Source organism: Frankliniella occidentalis, unplaced genomic scaffold (assembly GCF_000697945.3).
Source record: "Frankliniella occidentalis isolate FOCC.00 unplaced genomic scaffold, Focc_3.1 Scaffold128, whole genome shotgun sequence".
In the NCBI taxonomy this organism is placed as follows: Eukaryota; Metazoa; Arthropoda; class Insecta; order Thysanoptera; family Thripidae; genus Frankliniella; species Frankliniella occidentalis.
In genome coordinates this window covers 621,945-637,088 of record NW_026267255.1, presented here as the reverse complement: position 1 = coordinate 637,088, position 15,144 = coordinate 621,945, and the positions used below count along the sequence as shown (strand labels likewise).

At 45.8% G+C, this 15,144-nt stretch overlaps 2 protein-coding genes across 6 annotated transcripts in view; both read right to left on the bottom strand.

Moving 5' to 3' along the window:
• LOC113212091 (uncharacterized) overlaps positions 1-15,144 on the bottom strand; it is a 22,262-nt gene that overhangs the window by 5,217 nt on the left and 1,901 nt on the right. For 2 of the 5 annotated variants that reach the window (XM_052270595.1, XM_052270593.1), the window contains 6 exons: positions 11,275-14,578; positions 8,002-8,485; positions 5,676-5,792; positions 4,712-5,573; positions 3,698-3,977; positions 354-626 (listed from right to left, as the gene is read on the bottom strand). In XM_052270595.1, the coding sequence (XP_052126555.1) occupies positions 354-626; positions 3,698-3,977; positions 4,712-5,573; positions 5,676-5,792; positions 8,002-8,485; positions 11,275-14,578 (5,320 nt within the window). Of the gene's footprint in view, positions 1-353; positions 627-1,551; positions 1,688-3,697; positions 3,978-4,711; positions 5,574-5,675; positions 5,793-8,001; positions 8,486-11,274; positions 14,579-15,144 lie in introns of those variants that run through there. The other 3 variants (XM_052270597.1, XM_052270594.1, XM_052270596.1) reach the window with 3 other exon arrangements.
• On the bottom strand, positions 8,481-11,266 carry LOC127750057 (uncharacterized). The gene is made up of 4 exons (XM_052270598.1): positions 10,909-11,266; positions 10,748-10,793; positions 10,539-10,609; positions 8,481-10,467 (listed from the first exon to the last, which is right to left on the bottom strand). The coding sequence occupies exons 1-4, from the start codon at positions 11,050-11,052 to the stop codon at positions 10,420-10,422; spliced, it is 309 nt and encodes a 102-aa protein (XP_052126558.1). The 5' UTR covers positions 11,053-11,266; the 3' UTR covers positions 8,481-10,419.

Genomic DNA, 15,144 nt, shown 5'->3' with positions numbered 1-15,144 from the left:
CCCCCCCCCCTGCCAGTTGAACCTGTAGAAATCCATTCCATTCCCTATATTCTGGCAGAGCGGCTAGGCTTTGCTTTCCGGTCGTCTTTGTTAGGCTCATAAACACCGTGGTCGAAGGGACGATACCCGAAAGTTAGAGTGGCCACCTCTCCGAGCCGAGCCTTGGCGTGCGCATTGTCTTGGAGAGAGGAGCCCCACGTAGGTCGGAAGGACAGGTGGACACTCTACATCGGCAGGTCAACCCTTAGAATGCACCGGAACACACCCTGATGATGGGTTACACAATGACTGAATGGTATTGTCTCGAAAGCCTTTGCTCGCCGCTCTGCCAGAATATAGGGAATGGACTATACCGATGTAGCTTTAAGAAGGAGGTCCATCGTTTCTTCACGGTCAGCAATGTCAGTGGCCACGACGTCATAGGCCATGGACCACGCGCAGTAGTCGATCAGAGAGCCATCAACGAGTGTGCCTTCCGGGGGAACGCCAACGTTCAACAGCGACCGAACAATTTGAGGGCGTTTGAATTCAACCGCCCATTCCAATGGCGTTTTATTCAAAGCAGGGCGTGGTCCGGTGAGTAGAGGCGTCAACGGTTTGCCACCAGCCCCAAAAAATCCCGAAATCTAGGAAAAGAAAAAAAAAACAAATGCTGAGAGGCCCGCTGAAAATACCTCCGGAAATGGTGGGGTACGGTGATGTGCGTGACGTACGTTTTCAGGTACACTGGAAATGCAAGTGTGTGAATGTCGCTCACCTGCAGGTGAGCGACATTCACACACTTGCATTTCCAGTGTAATGATCGGTTCAAAGTGTTCAACATTTACAAACCAAATTTTGAGATCGGAATAACGCTATCACCAATGCGTCACCAAATGAAAAAGCTTTCGCACAGTACTTGTATGAGTGAGTAACCTCGGGGTCACCATGCCTTTTGCCTGAATTACGTAAAAAATGTACGTAATTCTACCTTAATATATCCGATTCGTTTTTTCCTGGTTCACAGTACTAGGAAACGTTCCCCCTCTCGAATGTGCAAAATTCCCTCTCCCCTCCCCGAACCTGTCCACAATACCCTTTAAATGGTACTCCGTAGTAGAGGCAGTTGAAAATTCTGCATCCTGATCCCCAAAATTAGTTGGAAACGGCCTGATTTTGGTCGAAAAATGGTGAAAACGGTACTTTACGTGCAAATAACGAACATCTATGGTTCAATATGGGTCAAAAACCATTTTTAGTTTTGCAAAAACAAGTGACATATTTGGAAGTAGCACCCGGCAACTTGGTTTAGCAGGTAGCGGGCCTATCCCCGGGTAAAAATGGTTCGTATGCAAGTTTTTTAAAATTTTCTAAAAAACTATAAAATGTAATAAAAAGGTACACGGCGTTATACAAATTTAAATGAAATTTTATAAATGTATATCATATTTGGTAAAACTTTATACAGAGGTCTGTATACACTTTAATAAAATGTAGTAAAATGTTGTATGAGTTACCTCGGGGTCAGCATGACTTTTGCCTAAATTACGTTAAAAATTTACGTAATTCTACCTTAAGATAGACATCCGATTCGTTTTTTCCATGTTCACAGTAGTAGGAAACGTTCCTCCTCTCGATGTGCACAATTCCTTCTTAAGGGTGATTGCCAGGATTTGCCGTAGTTTCTAGAAGTGTAACTCAAGATACCCTGAAAACTTGAAGTCGCTAGGACATCTCCTTCTAGTGGAACAGGCAAACAGAGACAGACAGCAGACAGACACGAGGACGTTTATGGGTACGCCCACTAGACAGCTTTTTCAAAGCAGAAAGGGGGGCTAAAAATTGCAAAGATTGAAATAAAAAAAAAATTATTCTCGGATAGACTTTTCGGGTCCCGACAGGGCCATTTTAACTCAGCTTAGGCAACCCACATTACACAGCCACTTTTTCCTTATTTCCACGCTTCAAATAATCGAGGTTTTGATGTTTTTTCAGGTGCACTACAAGGTGCAGCAAAGTCGTCGTCGTGAATAATGGTCTGTATATCAGGGATGATTCACGTTACATTGTGGGTGAGGGAGGAGCTTCAACTCGTCGCGCTGATCAAATGAAGGATGTTATCTTGTGCCCTTGTCGCAGCCACTTTAATTGCGTGGGAGGAGGAGGTGGGGAGCAGAAAGGAGAGATGGAGTGGAGGGGGAGGCAAGAAGGGGTGGGGGTGGTGGTTATGATTTAGACCGAATTCCTTTTTATTATAGCTCTCAGATGCGTAATTTATACAGTTAAAAAGTATTTTGCTAAAATATGTAAATTTGCACCTTTTGGAGGTCTAGTTTGAGTAGATGCATTAGTATCACAACTCGGAATGCTTTACACATGCCTCGCTGAAGTAATCACCATTTAGTGCACCTGGAAAAACTATCAAAACCCCGATTTTAAGCGTGGAAATAAGGAAAAAAGTGACTGCCCAGGTGAAAATTCCGGCCAGGTTTCCGGCCGGAAAGTTGCATTCCGGCCGTAAATGTATACGATTTCCGACCGTATACCTTCTCTCCGGCCGTATTTTGGCACTACGGCCGGAATCTGTAACGATTTCCGACCGTATCCCCATTGTTTCCGGTCGGAGTCAGAGTTTCCGACCGTAGTCAAGCGTTTTACGGTCGGAGGGGTTCCGGTTTACGGTCGTAATCGATACGGTTTACGACCGGAGCCAATCTTTCCGGCCGTACGTTTTTCGGTCAACCGTAAATGACTTGTAACTCCTAAACTAACAGTCACAGGGGGAAATGGCTTCGTGTGTTACAGGTTGATAGCAAACTGTTATTATGCATGAGATAAAAAAATATTTCATTTTTTGACCATAGGGCTACTAAGAGAACGGCTAGAGATAGAGCAATTTAAACATCACCATCGTGCTCCGCGTCGAAATTTTACCCGGGAAAGTATCTTTATCGCGTATTTAAACACGCCCTTGGACTCTGCTCACGGAGCACTCTAACTTCCTCCGGCCAGGAGGACAACTTCCGGCCGGAACGTTCTCCGGCCGTAACAACCTCCGGCCGGCGTCTGGACTACGGCCGGAAAGTGTTCCAATTTACGGGCGGAGGAGAGTTACGGACGGAACTAATACGACCGGAAGAGTTACGGCCGGAAATATTACGACCGGAATTTTCACCCGGGTGTGTAATGTCGATTGCTTAAGCTGAGTCAAAACGGCCCTGTCTGCAATGTTTGCAAATTTTTTTTTTTTGTAGGACGAGCATCATTTTTCCGTATCACCCAGAGAAATGGTTAGCAATGGCAACCATCTAATGTTCGGATCAGCGAGCACCACAAAATATGGTTGACACAACAGTGACAACGTGATGAAAACCATATTTTTTGGTTCTCACTAACAAGGTAAGGTTGGTATTTTATGGTGCCAACCGTATGACGGTTGCCATAGCTAATCATTTCTCTGGGTGATGTCGAACTTGCAAAAGTGATCATGACCCCTCGATGACCGGGCCTATTCTAGACAACAATTGTGCGAAGTTGCGTGCTTTCATTACAACTTGCAGTTTAGTTTTGAGATTTAAGGGTGTCTCCTTGTAAGTTGTTAGTAGCTTTACTTCCCTTCGCTGGCGATTCTGAAGAGCCTTTTTTCTTTTCTAGTCGAAGGGCAAGCTGGAAACGAGATGAACTGATTCGATATTTGGCTAATGAACACAGTCCTTACCTTTGCTTCTGCATTGATTTCAGGATGCTCAGCTAGTGCGTGGATCAAAAGAATAGCAAGTTCGGAATTAAGTTGTAATAACGCTTCGTCTAAAGGAGTAACATCAGGTTTCTTCAACACGACGTCCATCCTGACTCCCTTCAAGACATGATGTTCCACCTCATCGATGTCTTGTGCCATAATTGCAGTCCACAAATTGTTACGCGCTCTGTCTTCTCTCGATATATTAGTCGTGCCATCAATAAGGTAAGGCTTTTCCTTTGGCTGTTTTGGCCATACCCTGCAAAAACAATGAAGTACAATTTAACCACGGTTTGGAACGGTTTATTGATCATAGTTTGAGCAAGACAAAAACAAAATAAAAGATTAAACAACGAAAATATTATAACGTTAAAATGATGGTTACCACTTATCGATACATGCTAGACGTCTAAATTTGGGAACGAAAGTGTGCACGTAGATCATCTATTAGACGTCTTAGTTAGATGTCTATTAGACCATATTCCATCTATGTCTATTTTAGTTACATACTTTCCATGTGCGCCCACTCAAAAAAAAAATAACGTCTATAGATAAAGCTAGACGTCTAACGTTGATTTGAACATATCTATAGACGTCTATAGCTCTCAACAGATGGTCTAATTTTTGTCTAGTTTTCCTGCAAACTATTTTCTTTGCAACGTTGTATCAAAGAAATTCTTGGCAAGCTGTCAGATTCCTTGCAAACTATGTGTTCGTCTTGCAAATAAACAGTTTGCAAGCTGCAGGATAAATCGGTTGCAATACGAACCTTTTCTTTGCCAGCTTTTTGAAATATAGTCGTCCTATTTTAACAGCCAACTTTACATGCAGGTAGACGACATTTGAATACACACAGTTTTTTTTAAAACATAGGCACAAAAGGGCTGGATTGCATTTAGAGACGTAGAGACAAAATGTTTTAAATGAGTGCATTCACAAAACGTGAGGTTCTGCCGCCCTATTGACAGCACTATACCTACGAATCAGACTTACCTCGCAGTGGCCTGCTTTAGCATTAGTGCGCCCAAATCTGTCTGTTTGACCGGATCCAGTTCCTTGAGGGTAGCTGCCAATGTGGGATGCTTTGTTTCGGAAATCAGGCCACGACCCGCCACGAAGGAAAGCATTAATTTTACATTATGGGCGTCACACAAGTCGGGGAAACGCTTCAGAAGCAGCTCCGCAACGTCCACTTTCCCTACAGCAAGGGCCTTGGAGGCCGTATCTACCCGCTTATGCTCAAAGGGAGGCACTGCGCCGTGCTTGAGCAGGAGCGAGACAGCCCTCGCCGAGTCTTGGTGCCAACCGACTGCTGCTTCCAAAGCGTCTCTGCCACATTCGTCCACGGCATTTACATCTGCCCCGTGACTAATCAGGAGCTCCATCATGTCCACGCGCCCTAGATAGGCAGCAAGATGGAGAGGCTGTCCACATAGGGCAAGAGTGAAAGGAGTAGCTGCTTGACCTCCACTTGCCCGTTCACTTCCACAACCTGCTTGACTTCCACCCGCCGCCTTTTTTCTATCCACAGCTTGACCTCCGGCCGGCGCTACTTTTCCACAGACTGCTTGAACTCCGCCTTCAGTCCCGCCCACTTCTTCACCTCCAGTTGCTTCCGTCCACTCCGACGTGGCCTCGCGGCGTTTGGACTCCCATTTGAGCAGAATCTTCAGCGTGTGCAGGGAGGCAGATTTGATCGCGTGTGAAGCAGCCGTGCGACCTTTGCAATCCTCCTTCAGCGCGTCAGCGCCACGGTGGCTGAGGAGTACTTCCAAAGCCTCGCCATAGCCACGTGCTGCGTAGTGCATCGCCGTCTCTGAGTTGTTGTCAGTGGTGTTTAGCAGATCCGCGACAGCTTCGCGTACGTAGACAGTAGAGCAAGGTAAGCACCCACTCATGGTTTTGTTTTTGCTTTCCGCTTTTGCTTTCTCAAAATTAAAATATTAGCCCTGCTTACCACATCCAAGACTTGGTGAGTTTTTTGCCCGATGAGCTGGACCGGACTGCTCCACGCTGACTGGACGAACCCACACTTGTGAACACGCTGCGCACCGTTCAGGTTGACCGTGAGGACCTAAAACATTGAAAGGAAAGGTCACCTGCTCACAAACCTTAAGAGCGCAGTGCCAAGAAGGACAAAAGAGGATACAGTGAGCGGTGGGGTGGCGGGGGGAGGGGGGGGGGCGTGCACTAACCCTCCAGTATGGCAAATTCGGCGGTACGCGCCGTACTCAGCTAACTCAGCTGCACACAGCATCACAAGCAATGCACAACACAAGCACAAATGTTTTTGAGGGGAATGAAGACGAGGGATGGATAACTCCCCTGCCAAATGTACGCCCCTTATTTTTCCAATTCAAAGTAATTCAGACCAAACAAATTCAAAAATAATTCAAGTTATTCAGTTCAATTCAAGACAATTTACATTTATTTCAAGTCAATTCACGCTAACTCAGTAAAACAAAATCGCAATAATTCAAACCAATTCAAAAATAATTCAACGAATTCAGTCCAATTCAAATACAATTCAAGCCAATTCAAGCTAATTCAAATTCAATTCTTGAAATGTGTACACCTAATTCAGGAGTTATCCACCCCTCGAATGAACAACTTTAAAGTTAAACACATCTTTACAGAAAACGTAAATTTCATTTTTATATTTAATTGTCCGGCTCAATTTTAGCACATCCACTGTTAAAACTTGACTCTCGAAGCCTAAGTGATTTTTCTTGTGGTTTTATTAAAACAGACTTTCACAAAGAAATCTTGTTTGATTGTATTAAGGAAAAAGACATTGTTGGTAAGGAAAACAGAATCACGTCAACAAAGTGTAGCACATACCAAAATGATAAGGAGATAAGCTAGAGTTCTACACATTTCAGGGTATTTTAGGGGTCACCGGTGTGGAAAAAATTTCCGAAAATTGACCCAAACTCGTCCGAAACTGGTCTGAAATTTTCGGACGACTTTCGTACGGTTTTATGACTGCCCTAAGACGACGTTCAGACGTATGGATACCGTTTCGGTTGTCTCAAAGTCGTCCGAAACTCGTCAAACTGTGTCGGAAACTCGTCCTAATAGTGATCGCTTTTTGGAGGAGTTTCGGACGAGCGTCATCATGGACCATAAGGGAAATATGAAAATGGGACCGGCCGGCGAGTGAAGTCGAACCACCAGCCTCCTGCTCACGAGTCGGTCGCTTAGCACGCTTAGCCAGAGCGCACCTGCCTCTTGTGCCAAGAGCATAGCCACCAATGTCTACATTGATGGCCATCAGCAGACGATGCTCAGAGTGCCGGAGACTGCAATGTGGTGTTGATGCTTTCGGCATTTCTATACCTTAGACTAAAAGGCACGCAGCTCATCCGCGCGTTTCGAAGGGCACGCAGTTCAGCCGCCCGTTTCGAAAGACTCGCAGTTCAGCCGCGCGTTTCGAAAGACACGCAGTTTACCGCTATAGAGATAGGAACTGCGTGTCTTTCGAAACGCGCGGCTGAACTGCGTGTCTTTCGAAACGGGCGGCTGAACTGCGTGCCCTTCGAAACGCGCGGATGAGCTGCGTGCTTTTTAGTCTAAGGTATCGATTTTTTTTTTTACCCAGCTGGATTCCAGGTAGCAATCGAAAATATTCCCACAGAAAACACAGATTCCATCTGAAAAATATAAATGCACATGGGAAAAAAAGTGGAATTTTCACCCTGCTGAACCAGGGCCCCGTAACTTATTGTTATGACACGAACGAATGTTAGTTAATCAATGTAGCAAAACATATGTCCAATTAAAAGTTGAAGTTGTTGCGTTCGAAAATTCCCGATTTGAACCGTACAAACTATGTGAAAAAAAAGTTGGACAACTTTTACTTAAAAGTTACAAGTTATGACTCAAACTCTTAAAATAACGTTAAATGCGGTTAAGTAATGAGTTACGGGGCCCTGCGTAGCCTAGGACGTACACCTCATTTTCTCGACAAAGAATCAAACTCTGCCGTTCAATGCTCAGAAAATTTTGCATCCCTGGGGCAGTCTAGAACACGGGTAATTAAATAAGCAGAAGAGTAACGATATGTGTAAAGAGCCCTCTCCCTCCGCATGGGCCCTGCTCAGTAATCAGACAACCTTAAGTAAAGGACAAGGGTCTCAGACGCCAGACACACGGTCCGCGGGTCGCAGCGGGCCGGCTGGAGAAAGACTGAGCTATGTGATTGCCTTGAGTGTGAGTGAGAGGTCCCAGTTGTGCTGCCAGCGCGGCGTCTTAAAGTCTGAGACTCTTGGTATAGGACTTACTACTTGTTACTTCTGTGTCCACTCTTTGGCCCGATTGAAGGATCACGTGCTTTAGAAGCGCACGGATGACGCTCTTCTGTCCCTTGATAGATGCGTGGTGCAAACTGGTGCGCTGCAAGTCGTCTCTAGTCATCGGTGAAGCCCCGTGCCTCAGAAGAAGTTCGACCACGCTAGTGTGGCCCTCCTTTGAGGCCGCATGCAAGGCCGTGATGCCTTTGTTGTCCTTGCACCGCAGGATTTCTAAAGGAGCAGCCTCGCAGAAAGAGGCGATCGTCTCTTGGTGCCCATATGTAGCCGCGAGTATCAGTGGTGGCGGTGCGTCTGCCAGCGGAGGCTGTGGCGGGCCTGCGTTTTGAGACTTTATCTGCAGCTGCAGCAAGGCTTTTACCACATTTGAGTGGCCATTCCGCGAAGCGAGGTGCAAGGGCGTGAGCCCGTCATCGTCGACTTGCGTTTGTTGGTTCGGCAACCGCGTCTGGAAATCCTAGTCAAGTTAGGGACATATACAGGGTGGGTGATCCCCGCCGCCGTCTTTTTTTCTGCTCATGCTGTACAGGATTCATGCACGCGGACCGGTTGCATATTCGAACGGGGCCTTAAGGTGCCATGGCGAGCGAAGGTATGCAAGACCACCCGAACGCCTGAATCCGGTACCGTATATAAGCATCAAAAAAAGACTGCGCGGATCACTCACACTGCACTTTTTGTAAAATTCCTTGCAAAGTCTGCTCTGGCGGGAGAGCGGAGAAAAGTCCATGAAAAAACGGGAGGGCATCATCACACAGACAATCATTACTCAGAAATTTACAACTCAGAATATATGTTGCAGATTTGTCATCTTTTAGAACAGGTTTTGGTAAAAGTCACGAAACTTTTCCAACACACGGAATGAAGTTAGTGTTTGCCTCAACACTCAGAAGATTGCTGCTCAGTATGACAGCTGACTAGAGGTGATTAATGATTGATTGGTGGGACTGTAGACAGACTGGAAAGATTGGAAATGATTGGGAATGATCGTAATTTGATTATTTTGCCAATTGTAGAATGACTGGACCGCGTTAGGAACTCCTTGTTCCCCGATCTTCTACCTTCTACGCCCTCCTATCAGCCAGAGTAGTCGGAAGACAGCTATTACTTTACCAAACTTTTCAGCAGATTCCACAATTGCGCCGTACTGCACATTTTAAATTGGATAGTGTCAAAAATTTAAGTTCCCTTTGAAGTTTTTTTTTTTTAACACTCTGAAAAATATACTTGTAAATTTATAGTATTTGTGGTAATTTTTAGTTAAAATGTTGTGAATTTTTGACAGCCCATTATTGCTAGGGATGGGCACTTTATGCAAGCGCATAAAACGCATAATTTTGTAAAATGCTCAGAATGAAAAAATATGAACAGATATGAGTTTGGGGTGCTTAGAAGAACTCATTTTTAGGTCACATAAAAACGCATAATTTGCCGTTTCTCGCATTTCTCGCATAATGACCGCATAACTCGCATTTTAAGCGCATAATCTGACAAGAGCATCTAAATTTTCAGTCGGTTTTTCACTTTTTACCATATATTTACGCTGTCTAACAAAATCGAAGGCTACGGCAAACGTCAAGGTACATTTTAAATCTTAGATGTTGGATATTAAGACTAAATTTTCATAAATAAATTTGTTTTATTGCATTGTTTTGCATTTTTTCCGTCTTTTTCGCAGATATTTGCACGTATTTGCATAAATTCACAGATTTTTATCGCATAGTTGGCGCATACTTTCACTATTTAACCCGCATAATGGCCGCATAATTGACCAGATTTTGCCCGCATAATTTGGCATTATTTTTTGCATAAAGTGTCCATCCCTAATTATTGCTTGTTAATCAATCCCAAGTCGATAGGTGTGCGTGTACATCAACTATTTGAAATTGTAATTTCGACACGTAAGAATATGAAAGGCACGCAGTTCAGCCACCCGTTCCAAGACTAACGCAGATCCTATCTCTAGAATGGAAAACTGTGTGTCTTTCGGAGCGTGCGGCTGAACTGCGTTAGTTTTGAAACGGGCTGCTGAAATGCGTGACTTTCAGTCTAGGGTATCGCTTTTACGATACACATCATGGAATTTTTATTCGTAAACATTCGACGATTTTTCACCACAGTGCACATTGAAATGAATTAAATACTCTGCTGAAACGTATTAACATAGGTTGTTCGTTTGACTGCTGAAACTACACTTACACGCGTTGACTGAAAATGATTGCAAAAAATTGTGCCTTGCCCCCTGATCAGGGCGTCGTAACGTAACCAAACGTGTAACGTGACATCGCACCTGGAGAGAGAAACACCGACATACCCCCTATGTAAAACCGCTTAGTGCCGCTGCGGCTGGGAGAAAACGCTCAGCTCACTTCTGCCCGCAGATAACCGCTTTTACCCATAGCTTGGCGCTTCGGAAATCCGCTTAAGACGCTTTTTCACCTAAAACGTGATATTAGTATCATTCTAAAGAGAATTTCCACTTCTGGTGGTGTTTATTGTTGGGCTCTTACCCAGACGCGGCGCAAAAATGCAACAGGTGGTGTTGACGTTTCTCTCCCCTGCCCTGCGGTTTCTGGTCGAACTGAGGGTGCATTTAAAAACAAAACAAAAATTAGGAGATTTTGCGGCGGGGAGGCAGCCGACAAACTAGAGTCGTCTTGCATTAATTTTTTCACCCATCCGCGATATTTAAACTTATGTTACTCTGGATGCTACTTACTTGAGAACAGGAGTTCACAGCGGTACTGGAAGTGTGCAGGAAGCGTCTAAAGACGTAGTCAGTGAAATTACCTCCGAAAAACGTCGCTCAGTTATCAAATAAATAGATCACAAGCATAAAACGATGTCTGGTTTGATGACAGCGTCCAAGACTATCCTTACCAGAAGGAGATAACGTCCCCCCTGTCCTTCTCCACGACTTTTCCATCCGACTAGCAAGTACTTCCTCTGCGATTTTTGGATTCCATGCAATTTGTCAACTGTGCTGCCCGATGTTATGTGGCAACAGTGACCCGTGAATAACATTTCAAAAGAACTAGGAACATAACGTTTTTTTCCGAAGCATTCTATGCGGTTATAAATAAAATAACGTTAGTCTTCGGTCTCTGGTTACCGGTTACAATGTAACATACCACGAAAAACGAAACTTTTTTCACAGTAATTTTGTTACGTTACGACACCCCACCCCACCCTGGATCTAAAGACTTGGCTTAAGTAAGGTTAGACTGCTTCCGCAGATATCGTTACCTGCAACATATTGACCACTTCGAGATGTCCAAACTCTGCGGCATAGTGTAGCGGTGTCCTTTGGCGCTCATCCGCCAACAGACTCCATGACTCGGCCGCCTTCAGTAGCATTTCGGCTACGGCAGCGCTACCGCTGCGCGCAGCGATGTGCAAGGCCGTCATCTTCCCTCGAGCGACAGAGGCCAGCTGACGAGTGCCCTCTAATTCCAGAAGGGCAGAGATGACTCCTGCCCTGCCACGCGCCGCGGCCAGCAGCAGAGGAGTCATGCCGCGCTTGTCGGCGGCCAGCACATCGGCGTGGCCAGCCAACAGCAGGCGGACTGCGTCCTCGTTGCCGGAGGCTGCGGCCTCATGGAGTGCGGTCCGGAGCAGCTCGCTTGAGCGCACCTCCGTGTCGGCACCACGCTCCTGCAGCAGAAACTGGACAACTTTCGACAGCCGCTGAGCTAGGTCCGGGCTCACCGTCTGGCCCACGGCTAAATGGAGGGCGGTCCGACCTTCCTTGTCTGGCAGATTGACGTCGATGCCGGCCTCATCCACGAATAGGCGCACCAGGTCTGGCCACAGAGCAAGCGCCGCGCTGTGCAATGGAGTACGGCCATCACCGTCCTGTCGACAGGCGATGGTCCTGTTGTGTTCTAGGAGGAGACGGGCAACACCGTGCGTCGTGGCAACGTGCAGGGCGGTCCGCCCCATCCGATCAACAGCAGCCACGGGGACGCCCGCATCCACCAGCAGCCTGAGGACGTCTATCCCTCTCCGCGAGCCACTTGCTGCCACGACGTGCAGCAACGTTTGACCTCGGAAGTCCCGTACGGCAGCAGGGATCCCTTGGTAGAGGTGTCTCTTAACGTCCTCTAACTTCCCTTGCTGCGCTGCCCGAAACAGCTTAGACTTTGGTTCAATGACTTGCTTTCTGAGCCAGTTTCGGCGTTCGTTAGCCTTCGTAATCGGTAATGACTTCTGGTGCGCACCACTCTCTGAACGAAATCCAGACGCCAGCTTTTCGGCCAGGATTGTGATCTCCAGTGACGGCGAGAAAAGAAAACCGTCTATTAGGGTGTTGCCAGAGTGTGCCAAGTAGTTTCTCAAGAGCGTGCCGAATAGCACGGGGGAGGCGACCTCAACAACAGCACGGACTTGTTGGGCTTTGCTCTTGCCTTCGTGACACCAGCCATTTGCTTTGTACAGAACCCACTGTTCCAAGGCTGCCAAAGTGGGTGAACTAAAGTCCTTCCACCGGTGCAGTTTGTCAACAACGTCCATTTCCTCGCCTCTACCTGCCCCATTTCCTGGTCCGGAAAGGACCAGGCTATCAATGACACTTCTTGGCAAGTCATGATTCAGCCCAGAAAACGAGTTTTCCTTGTTTTTGTCCGGAGTCGGTTGGCCCAACGGAAAGCTGATTGTTTTTAAAGAACCTGCCTCCAAAACAACCTGACTCAACACCAAATTTGTGGCAGCTCTTAGTCGTATTTGTTTTGAAACTTCTGAAAACGTGTCCAGTACTCTACTTCTAGATAAGTACTTCCTCTTTAGGTCTTGCAGCTTGTTCATCAATGTCCTGACCGCTGATTTATTAAGCAAAATATCCCAGTAAATGGCCTTGTCTAGGTGCAGGAGATCTGTATGTGTGTCGTCCGCAATCGCTTCTTCAAGGTCTTTTGCAGCATCCCGCTCTTCATCCTCTACTAAAAGTAACAACTCCTTCAGATGCTGATCCTGCTTTAAGATTAAACTAGTTGTTCGTTCATGCATAGGCAGCAGGGCTTTCCATTCCTTAATGACTTCATCAAAATCCACGTCTCTATCTTCAGCATAGTGCAGCAGAGCCGTAAAAATTCTGTGACTAAGTACTTTGGAGAGTGCAATCTGGACTTTTTCTAATTCTTTTTCAACAAAGTCAACGGGAGTTCCCGGTCCAGAATAGCTAGCCAGCTTGTCACGGGCCTTTTTCAATGTAGACCTAAAATATTCAGGGGCCACTTGCATTATCTCAGCTCCCGTATCCAAAGACATTCTTGGACTATCCCACGTATTTTTTACAAGCTCACCAGTGACCTGATATGCTTTCTGCTGTAAAAGCTGAAGAACATTTTCATTTTCCGAATCAAGAACCTCAAACACATTGTTTATGTGATGATTAATCTCTCTCAGCGAAAAAACATCCCGTAGCAGACAGTAATCAGTGCGCACATGTTTCCACTTTTCTAAGAAGGACAGCTGTGCACCTGCTTCAAACGCAGCACTTATTTTACAGACCTCAATATTTTTTCTTGGACCCTCTCCAAGCCTTCTCAACCATTTCTCCTTCTCTGCGGCGGGATAATTATTTTCCTTCCGCAGGTGTTTTACATCCTCCAATACATCCATTAATGCGATCTTAAATTCATCTAGATACTGTCTAATTTTATCTGTATCTAGTGCCAGCTTTTCAAGCAGGGGCATCTGCGTTTGCCAAACACTAAAGGAAATAAAGCGTGCCAGAAGAAATTCTACCTCCTCCCACGGAAGAACGTCATACGTATTCTTCAGTCTACGTTTTGCCTCTTGTATGTCTTGCAGCACAATACATCCGCGAAAAATCGCATTGTCGTCAATGGTACCGGGAAAACAGGACGCACAAAACATTTTCAGATCCTCACAAAGCGTTCTGGCCCATCTCTCTTTCACATCAGCAAGAATTGGCACTTTTCCTTTCCCGGTTTTCATAGCTTTGTTGTATTCCTGCTTGGCAGCCGATTTAGGATGTTTATCTAGAGAATTTTGACAGGACTGTGCGCTGTCAATCATAGGTGTATGGAAGGCCAGATACTGTTTAGGGTCCGCCACTGCACTACTACGCACTGTTTCTTTGGGTGTACTCTCTTGAAAGTCTGAAGTCGAACTTTCTCGAACTCGTTTTTTGTCTCTACACCTAGTGCTCTTTGTCTGGGAATTACACTTCATGAGTTCTTCTCTCGCGTCACACCTAGTAACTGTAGAATCGTCTGATAATTCTAGATTCAGGTTGTTGTCAATAACCTCTTGATTAGCAGACAGCCGGTATCGTAAATCAATAAGAATTGTCAGTATTCTTTTCTCTACCGAGTATGAGACAAAGCAACCAAGAAGTTTTGTTATTTCCCAGGCGTCAGACAGCGAGTTCTCTAGCGACACATCTGAAGTATGCATCTGTTCTGCCTTTGATAAAACTCCATTAAATTCTTCCAAGCTACTTATCCACAGAGCCTTGCAAAAATTTAGAGTCAAATCATTGGTTCCTTTCAAGAATTTCTGGTTATTTTCATTTTCTTTTACTAATCTGCAAAAAGATGTTTAAAAAAAGATTTAGAAAAATATCTCAAAAAACCCAACTTGTTGGCTGAGCGATACCGAAGCCCATAACTCCAGTAATGATCAAAAAGTTTCGCGTCTTTCTGTTTGTTCTGTGTCTGTAATCACGATAACTCGAAAACGGGTTGAGCTAGGTAGTTCAAATTTTCAGGGTAAATTTGTACCTCAACACACGGTTGGCACCCCCCGTTCACCCCAATCGGGGTAGTTGTTGTCCAGAAGTGACATCAATCTTACCCTGAAAAATTCAGACCTCTGGCACACGTTTTTCTTGAGAAATGGACAGACACAGGGGCGATGGCATAAGCCCGCTTATATAGACCCTTTCAGCGCTCCCACGGTCCCCCCGCTCCAGCGGCGCGTCGCCTAGCAACGCGATCCAAACAAACCGAGGTGCGCAGCCAGCGCGCTGGACCGCCCGGCGGCGGGCGGTGCAGTGGTCCAGCGCACCTCGGTTTGTTTGGATCGCGTTGCTAGGCGACGCGCCGCTGGAGTGGGGGGACCGTGGGAGCGCTGAAAGGGTCTATAGCTTTT

Excerpts from the sequence above, each read along its gene's own strand:
- LOC127750057 (XM_052270598.1), bottom strand. The coding sequence starts at position 11,052 with ATGTTATTCACGGGTCACTGTTGCCACATAACATCGGGCAGCACAGTT. Across the intron at positions 10,610-10,747 it reads CTGTGAACTCCTGTTCTCAA|TTCGACCAGAAACCGCAGGG; the intron begins GTAAGTAGCATC and ends ATGCACCCTCAG. Across the intron at positions 10,468-10,538 it reads CATTTTTGCGCCGCGTCTGG|GTGAAAAAGCGTCTTAAGCG; the intron begins GTAAGAGCCCAA and ends ATCACGTTTTAG.